The sequence below is a fragment of the Cydia strobilella genome, chromosome 12, assembly GCF_947568885.1.
Source record: "Cydia strobilella chromosome 12, ilCydStro3.1, whole genome shotgun sequence".
Classification (NCBI taxonomy): Eukaryota; Metazoa; Arthropoda; class Insecta; order Lepidoptera; family Tortricidae; genus Cydia; species Cydia strobilella.
Window position 1 is genome coordinate 17713740 of NC_086052.1, and position 10283 is coordinate 17724022.

The following is a 10283-nucleotide window of genomic DNA, read 5'->3' on the forward strand; positions in this document are numbered from 1 at the left end:
GATCGTACATTTGAGACGAGAAACTCGTACCAAGTATGGTTAAATGTGCGTGGTTGTGTTGGTTGTGTGTCGGGTGTCGGTAAAGCTGGTATTGGTGTGCAGGTGTTCTTCGACCTCATGCGCGAGATCCGCTCGCGCAAGTCGGACGACTCGCGCGCCGGCGGCGACGAGGTCAAGAAGAAGAGGAAGAGGATCAAGTGCGCCATCCTCTAAGTGAACTGTCCACCGCGTGGCCTGTTATTAAGGCCGTAGTGGACGGCTAATTGTGTTAATGGTAGTACCTGACGGCGAGCACGTTTGGTATAACTATAGGGCGCCTAATGTATTATTGTAATAGTTCTACAGTCACTTATATAATGCTTGCTGAAAAAAGACGCTTAAATGACAGCGGTATGACTCGGAATATTGGGTGACTATAGCGTAACTTTTAGATATTTCAAAAGGCTAAACTGACTTATTCGTATGGGTTATTCTACCTATCCCTATAATTTTAATTGTATTTCATCCGTGGAATTACTAAAATTATAGCATCGACTGAAAAACCGAGTTATAAAGTTTTGATTATCTTTTTAAAATACCTAAAACTATTATTACTTTGATTAAAATACCATGAAAACGGAATAAAAAACTGCGTATAATATATACTTATGGTGTTATTCATAAACGCGTTACTGGCCTGAATTAGCTGTGAATCGTTTGTCTTTATCTGTCATTTTGACTTATGTATTTGTAAGAAAGGGATAAAACATAATTTAACTAAATCAGGCTGGTAAAGTTTTATGAATAAGGGGGTTAGTAGGTATGTTACGTAAGGTCCATATCATACCAAGCGTGCAACGACCGATGCGTTTTTTGTCTAAGTTTATCAATCGAGAGTTCAGTTGTAGTAACAGCAACACAACTGACCATTAATAGACGTTCTGTCTGCAATAAAGTTTAAAATGGTCAGTCAACTGCAGACCATGGTATCAATAAAGTTTAATATGACCTCTATTTGAGTTAATACGGTCCCAAATCGTCAACTGAGCTTTCCGCTGGTATCGCTTTGTGTCAACAAATGGTTATAAACGCATATTTGTACTTTTGCATTGACATAATTTTTATAAGGCTAGCTACACACTTACCAAATGTACGGAAATAGATGAGTTACAGAACTTTTTTTATGAATATTGTTTGGATTGAGTAGATTTGATGTTAAGTGTGAATTGTTAGACATCTGGTTCTTCCCGCCGTCACTGGTTTTGTCACTTAGGACTATGAAGATCATCATCATCATCATCATGTCAGCCGATAGACGTCCACTGTTGGACATAGGCCTCCCCCAAGGCTCGCCACTATGAAGATGAATTTTCTAAAAGCAATAGTCGTGGTAATTTAATAAGCAGCCTTTATAACTCAACTCAAAAGATATAATTCCGTAAAGGGCCATACATATTTCGAAAATTTCCAAAAGGGGGCTTGTATTAAGAAAAAGACACTGATGTCAGTGTCAAACTCGTGGTAAGGATACTTATCTCATATTATTGAGCATTAACATTACTTTATATTTTCACGAATAATTTTATTTCATTTTTCTTCGAAATTTGAAAAATTTAGTTTATTTCTGTAAAAAAAAAACCTAAAAATATACAGTACAACTACTGCATGACTTGACTTTTTGCGAGAATGAATTTCATAGTCCTAAGCCAGTAAATGTAAGGTATAAAAATAAAGTATTGCAACTAAAGGTTTCACTATTGATATTATTTGGTCTCAAACGCGGGCAACATCGAGCCCTGTCCCCGTGTAATAGAGTGTATTGTCGAGTGTGCTAGATGCAAAAGCTTGGTCCATTCGCCCGTACTGGTGCTGGCTTCTTGCACTCGTGCTTAGGTTTACTTAAATTATAAAAAAAGAATTATTTATTTTAGAGGTGTAAAGACTAACATAAAACCGTGCCTGCAAGTTTGATGCTCGGGTTTATATAGCTTTTCGGTGTCATATTTTGTGTAAACCGAACTGTCAAACATCAACTTTTGACAAACAGAGTTAGCGCATAATGTACGGGCCTTACGAGCATATCGTCGCTATACTTACTCAACCTCATATCTGCAACAATCATTTTATGGAAATTTCGCTTTTCTTTCATTCGGAATACGGGTGTTTTTGTCATCAAATGAGTGTTGCAGATACGAGGTTGAGTAAGTATAACGGCGATATCTGCTTTAGACGTCAAACTCGAAGGATGTTTTTTTTTTGACTTCACACCTCTTCTATTATTAATAATTCTTTGCGTAAATTATATGTTTAAATTATTCGTATGGAATTTTAATGCTCATCTCCACTAGGAATCATTAAAATGGCAATTCTGATGAAATGTATACTTGTAGCCCGATCAAAGGAATTTATACACTAAATAATCTTCAGGCTTGTAAAATATTCATTTTACGAGCAAAAAGTATACTTAAATTGTCTTTGATTGTGTTATAATATGGAAAAGTTTGCGATAACTTGAGATTATGCAGACAATAAATTACTCACAGATATCATAGAAATAGAAATCGCCTTGCAATAGTACCTTTGTATCACGATACACGGAAAGTGTATTATTTAAATATTTTTTATATTTATTTTGTATGTGGTAAGTGCTAAATGTGTCTGAATGTTGCCTCGACAAAGTTATATTGGCTACTGTGCCCCCAGAGTTCAGATAAGTGTCAAAACTCTTAGAAACATTCAAAAATTTTAATTGTTTTATACTTTCAATACGTGTTAATGCAATTTGAACCGTAAATATAATACTATAAGGCTTATTCTTAGTCGAGGCGAGTGTGTAAAATGCTCACAGAGTATGAATTATGTAATCGATAGAATAAAGCTCCACTAGACGACTGAAGGCGTAGGTGAGGTACGCAATAGTTAGAAAAACAACGAATTTAACAAAAAATTGACCAAGAATCTCTATAATTTTCTTAAGGCAGAAGTCCTACTAAGCATAAACATAGTATATACATTGGTATAAGTTTTTTTAATGCTTTAATAAAAACCATAAATTACTAGTAAGTGCAATTACTTTGCTTTTGTGTATACCTCGCCTTCGCCTGAAGTATCCACACTAATTATGATGAGGAATGGTGTTTTTACAATCCCTGCCAAATACAGAAATTTACTTAGATGACTGCTAGGAAAATATGATATTGAAATGTGTGAATTCGAATTAATATGTAAGTACTTCATTCAGATATATATATGTTTAAATGTTCTCAAACTATGTTTTATGGCGAGCAATTCAATTTAAATGCCATTTTTAGTATAACACATGATTTGACAATTTTTCAGACTACACTTGAGAGTAATGAAATTATTTTTAAATTCCCATATGACCAATTTGATAAATCATAGTTAATATATATTTTTTTTTTGTTATTATAAACTGATCGGCGATTGGCCCTAGTCACACCTGATGGAAAGTGAAGACAGGGCCTAAGATGGAGCTCACCGGTTCAGTAACAGCCTATTCACTCTTGTTTTAAAGAGACCGAGGTCATATTGATCAGGGAACACAGATGGCGGGAGCGCATTCCATTCTTTAGCCGTCCGTACCAAAAAGGAGGAGGCAAAACAATTCGTCCGAACAAATGGAATGTGGACCACGAACGGCTGCATTCGCTCCCCATTATTATAACTCAATAAACAGTAGTATTCTTTAAAGCATAACTACGTTTTTTTACTCGATTTACTATATATATTTCTTGTGCACATTTATAATACTGAATGAAGTATCCCAAAACCGAGCTGGAATTGTCAGTGTAATGTTATTTTATTACGAAATGAATGTTAGGATATTGCTAGTGTACTTGTATGTATGTTTGCCTGCTTGGGGTGTTTGCAATCTACGTACGTTGATGCTATGGAACCTTCCCCACAAAATACTGCCGTAACGCTTTCCAAGATGTGTTGAAGGGTGGTACCAAACCGGTTCTTATTGTTATAAGAACCGGTTAAGATAAGTTTCAACTATTGCATATGTTGTAATAACGTGTTTATATTTAGGAAAAAGGGAATGTAATGTTGTAATTTTTTTTTTATTTGCTATCTTTGGAATGCGTTTGTGGTCCAGTAGTTTGGGAGGAAGGGTATAATAATAATGTAAAGCCATTACTGTTTTTCTTTAAGATCGTCCACTCGATGCCAGAAGGCATTTATAGCAATAATGAGGGCCCGGGAAAGGAGTGTTGGTTAAACCCAAAGGATGTTTTTCAAAATCATAAGTACCTTGAAACTTTATGAAAAAAGTGTATCTTATTGGTAATTTGTTGCACGATTGCACGAAGGTTTATATTGTGTTGCCGCGCGCGTCAGTTGACGTCTTTAGCGGTCTGACAGACTGGTCAACGTTACCAGGCGCGCCGCGGCGGTTTACTATGACTTTCCATACAAATAAATTTAGCGAATTCTTTAACGGTGACAAACAGTTTGGTGCAATTTCGCTTTTAGTCCTCCTTTAATGCGCCAATATTTTTGCAATGTCTTACGCACAAACAAACGAGACATTACATTACACATCACATTTTTACTAATAGTTATAAACTAAAGTGGACTTAATCGCGTAATAAATTAACCTTAAATAATTTCAGCTTTAGTTAACAATAAGTTATATTAAAAGCGTTTACAACGCTTCTTTCCGATGACTTGAATTATAAGACCACAATAGGGAGTATTACTGCAATGTTCTGCCGCCAGCGTGCAGCACTAGTTCACATCCTGAACCATAGAGTAACTTATACATACTGTCTTAACAGTTTTTTGACAAGTTTTCACTGCGATATTGCAAATATATAATTATGTATATTATATGATAGATTTGTATATGTATTTATATTGTTTATTTATGTAGTTTATAAAGGTATTATAGTATATTACTAGTTTGTATATTGGCGTTAGTATTAGAATTTATAATTAGAAAAAAAAATTTTTCGCATCGCACTGCACCCACCTTAACAATTTCTGTTTGGCCCAGTGGTTGACTGGTAGAGAATGCCTCAAGGCATTAAGTCCGCCTTTTGTACTTGTTCTTGTGCAATAAAGTTTAAAATAAATAAATATTGATGCATCAAGGCGGTTTGTTTACAGGTGGCCTACCGTGAAACGCAACAATCGAAATTTCGTTATCTGCCTCTCTATCATAGACATAGTATATACAAGTTTATAGACACGCCACCGAGCGACCGGGGGTAAGAGAAAGAATATTTATATAAAATGTATACTACGCAATTTATCCGGTTTGCATGTCCAATGTCTTCTCTTCTCTTTCACTCTTATAAATTTTGGTATTTTGCCACAGCCTCCTTGATACTCATACTCATTTATTAATAATATTGTTACATATTACACGTCAAAATTTAATTACATGAGATAGATTACATTATTTTACAGTTTTGGGTTTGGTATGGTTTTGGGATATGGTGCCCACATGATGCCATAACCCGACCATGAAAAAATGCCCGGTCGGTGATAAAGACAAAGCATGGCACTATTTTCTATTTCCTCTTATAGGAATAAGACTATCTTTCTCTATCAAAGAGTGTCAGGCCCTTGCTCTCTATCGATCGAATATTATGCAAGAGTGATAGAGAGGCAGAACGTGTTTTGCGGTAGGCCCTGTGTTTGTGTTAGTGACGCCCTCTACGCAGTTTTGCGTAATATTCCCTTTTCGTCTGATGATCGCTGCTACTGCCATTACTTAATCGATATTATAATGCCTCCTGTTTTACTTCATACATTATAAATGAGACTTAAAATGCAGGAATGTATCATTATTGTAAAGGTACTAATTAAGCCGTTCGGTGAAACAGTTGGAACGTAATCTTTATATTTTCATACTCATATGTATAGGTAGTCAGCTCCTATTACGAGTCGATCTGTACAACCTACTATTCAATTCAATATACTGTATGTATGAAGTTTTCGCGTAAATCATGGCAAAATAATAACTAAGTATATTATATGTCTCTATATCCCACAATTTGTTTGACCGATCTGTTAATTTAGTACAAAATTACGATTGGTTAGTGAATTGTACCATCGGCCTGTTATTTTAGTCTGATGATCTACACCGCCAATATTGAAAAATCGAAAATCGTTATCTTCGTCTCTATCGCTTTTGCGTTGAGTGACAGAGGTAGATAACGTTTTTTGGCTTTTCAATGTTGGTGGTAGGTCCTCTGGGATAAGAAACGTAAGTTAAAGCGCTAAACTCCATATGAACTCCAACTCGTATATGAATATAAACATTTGATGAGAACAGAAAATATCCTCATATGTACAAGTGTTGTGCAGGCTTGTAAGTAAGCGCGGATCTGGCGTCTGTTGTGCGATTTCCTATAGCTATAGCTAGCGTAGGTAGAGTAAGTTGTTATACCGTATGGCACGCACGATGTAATGGATGAAAAGACAGCAGAAATATACAGATTTGCAATACTCCGTCTGTTATTTTATCTTTCCTTAGACACATTGGCGGAAAAGTAGCAAATGCCACGGGCCCGCGCGTGGGGCCTGCGCTCCTACGCATTGTGGCCGGAAAAAACTTAAGTTTCACTTAAATCACTTCGTCCGACAAAATTAAAACAATCTATGGGCCCCATGATAGAATTTGCTACAGGCCCCGCGCTGGCCTTAAACGGCACTGCTTAGACAATTCACTAAAATGTCTTGTCAAGGGGAAACTTTTACCGGGACTTTATACATTCTATAAATAATTGCATATCTGCGTGATAATTATGTAGATATTCTAAAGTTGTTTTCTAAATTAATTTGTTTCACTTTATTCAAAAATAGGTTCTAAATTCATAAACTAAACAATTGCTTCTGGGTCTCACGACGTTAAAATTTTCAAACATACAAATGCATCTCAAAAATAAAGTAATTCTAATCCATTTAGCGCCACTTGCACCATCCCACTAACCCGGGGTTAACCGGTAAAACCGTTAACCCAATGTCAAATTGTACTGGTAATCACGGTAACTCCAGATTTAACCGGTTAACCCTGGGGTAGTGGGGTAGCAAATGGCGCTTTACTGTTTTAATTTAATTAATTTATATTAGCAATTTTTTTTAACTATATTATTAGAGCTTTGACCTAAAGTCGACAGGAAAAGAATGCTTCATGGCATTAAGATCGCCTTTAGTACATTAAGTATAAATAAATATCAAACCTCTTACTGAAATCATACATTACCTAATCTAAAACCAAGGGGCACTTTGCCCCCTGCCTTTGTGATAGTGATTGTCTAGTATAATAATTGGAAATTGTGCTAGCTGGCGCGGTTACAAGGAGCGGGTCAACGAAAAATAGTATAAGCAACGCTAACTGGCACGGACGCGTGCGACGGATTTTACCTACAATGGCACCCGCGCGCGTGCGCCCGCTCCGTGCCGCCGCCCACGCTAGCTGACACCCTTAGGGCCAGTTGCACCAACCACAATTAACAGACTGATTATGACACCCTTAGGGCCAGTTGCACCAACCACAATTAACAGACTGATTAACGTCAAGCAGCAGAAAACTATGAATAATAACATTTTTAAGAATAATAATTTGAATATATTTAAATCACAAGTACATGCTTGGATAATACAGAGATGTTTTTATAGTATTAGTGAATTTTTAAATAAAGAAATAATGATTTAATGGGATTTTATTGTGTTTGACTTCGATTTTATATTATTTCATTCTGTTACATGATGCATGATGTATTAGGTAAGATTTTTGATTATGATTTATGGTTGTATTAATGTTAATGCTTGACATCATTCATGTAAGAGTACATAGGAAATGTTTGTTTGTACACCTGTAAACGTAGTCTTGATGAGTCCACATAAAATTGTTACATTAGTAATTACTGTGCAATGTACCCATACCCATTTCTCACAGACAATAAAGATTATAATTAAGAAACTCTCCATACAATAAAATTTTGCGAACGCTAAAACGGTGACAGACGGTTTGGTGCAACCGACCCTTAGTGTAAGGCCTGAGTGGACGCTCAAAGCGGAGCGTTGGGCGGGGCGTGCAGCGTGGCGTCGAGCGTCCAAGGGGTTTGAGCAGCGTGCACGGAGGCCGCTCGCATACGTTTGCATTTGTTTAACATGCACGCCTCACACTCCGCTCCGCTGCACGCTCAACTCGAGCGTCCACTCAGGCCTTACACTTATGGTTCGTGCTTGGTAGCTTATGGGTGATCGATAGTTTCTACCTAGACAAATCCATCAATCGATTGATGTGGTAACATATGTGTGATTCGGGGGTTCTGATTTGATATGTTTGTGTTGTGCAGCACATGTGATTTTAACGACGCGGGAGGAACTGGAGCTTGTGTAATGTGAGCAAATATGTAGGTATATCTATTATTTTTAAATGTTTCAAACTTAAAGACAGGAATAGACTAGGGACAGTTGTCCCACGATACGTGTCGCCAACGACATCGGGTGAAGTGCCGCGACGTTGCCGCGGATGCGGATTTTTAAAGGCTCACATCCACGGATGCGGATGTCGAGATTAGGCACATAAAAAACGTCAAATATTACACTTTAGTAATTAAAAAAAAAAAACGAGACTATTAGAATTAGAACAAGAATATAGCTAGGTGCCCCACAATCGCATTACACTAAGTCCAAATAAATCAAACTTTTCACTTCTTGTCGCTGTCCGTCATAGGCTAAAGTGCTCGATCGACGAATCAGAAAAACGAAACGAGATTCCTATTGGCTAATGTCGAAATTACCTAGCACTTACGCCGCCGCTAAAACGTTCCTGTACCTACCTGTTCCACATCCGCATCCGCATTAAGCTCCACATCGATTTTATGCGGATGTGGATGCGGATGTTGAAAATAATGCGGAAGTTCCGCGGTTGCGGATGCGGATGCGAATATTCGCAACATCCCTGATATGATGTCGCCCGACATGTCTAGCGAAGTCCGGCAACGTTGCGGCACTTCACCCGACGTCGGTGGCGACACGTGTCGTGGGACAACTGTCCCTAGTCCAGAGGTTCCCAAACTGTGCGCCGCCGTAGACAATATAGAAGGGCGCGGCCGCGGACTGAAAAGGATTTGGAACCCCTGCCCTAGTCTATCCTTGGCTTTTTTCAAGCTATAGTTTTTGAATGTAAATTTGTACATGTGTAGTCAATGGTCTACAATCTACATCATTATAGACAATTTGGGAAATATAATATTATTCCCGTAGACTTTATTTACCTATATTTACCTAACTATTTAGTGAATAAATAATCACAATCTATAATCTATGGGACCGTAGAGCGAAATCTACTTTATCTCTAGTTATCAATTTTCTTCTTTAACTAATTATCAAGTTTCTTTCCATAGTTCTTTGCACTACGCAGTCTCAGCAAAATATTAATTCCATAGTTTTCTTCATAACATTTCGGCCTCGCAGACAATAGTTATTGGTGCAACAAGAGAGGAAAGTTGGTTTTTCTTGCGAGTGTTGAGTTGAGCGAGTGGTTCTAAGTTAGAATTTTGAGCGTAGCGAGGGACTCAAAAACACGAGATGTAAAATAACTTTGCTCTCGTGTGACACATACATATAATTTTTCACCTCAGTAGTGAGAACATATTAAAGATTAAAATGTATTTCGAATTTGTAATAGACCCCGAAGTATGAAGTGGCAGTTCATAGCCTTCACTAAATTAAAAAGTTACTTTGTTTCATTGCCTGGAGTGAGGAAAGTAGCAATTTCCTCACTCCCTGGAGTGACGAAAGTCGCACTTTCCTCACTCCAGTCCAGGGAGTGACGAAAGTAGGCTTGTTCGAGCTGCTAAGGTGAAAAAATGTTTGAATTTGCTCCATTCTTTAACTCACAGGTATTCTTAACTCTGATTCGGGACCTGTCGCGGCAGAAAGCGGGGATCGAGGAAGAGCCTCCGCAGCCAAACACCAGGAGGAATTGCGCCTGTCATAAACAGTGTTGTGTCATCTGCTGAATCCCACGAAATATCTCCAGTCCGGTACGATAGTCAGACCAAGCTAACTCGGCAGCGATTTGGTCTTGCTATTTCAGTCAGTCTCGGTACAAAAAGTACTGAGGTTGACTGAAGTAGCATGACAAATACGAACGTTTCCGAGAAAATACGATGGCAAGCAATTATGCACTACATATTCTGTAGGATCAAAAACGTTCAGGGAACCGTCTTTTCTGTGGACATTGAATACATTTTTTAAGACTAATCATTATTAGTAATAAATATGTCAGTTCCCGCGATTATTTGTTTTGTACTTTA

At 37.5% G+C, this 10283-nt stretch overlaps 1 protein-coding gene across 3 annotated transcripts in view; it reads left to right on the plus strand.

Moving 5' to 3' along the window:
- Window positions 1-10250, plus strand: part of LOC134746311 (ras-related protein Ral-a) — a 46491-nt gene extending 36241 nt beyond the window's left edge. For 2 of the 3 annotated variants that reach the window (XM_063680706.1, XM_063680704.1), the window contains exon 6: window positions 9867-10250. In XM_063680706.1, coding sequence (XP_063536776.1) covers window positions 9867-9986 — 120 coding nt within the window. In that variant the 3' untranslated portion in view covers window positions 9987-10250. Of the gene's footprint in view, window positions 1-102; window positions 5329-9866 lie in introns of those variants that run through there. The other variant, XM_063680705.1, reaches the window with a different exon arrangement.
- The last annotated feature ends 33 nt before the right edge of the window (window positions 10251-10283 follow it).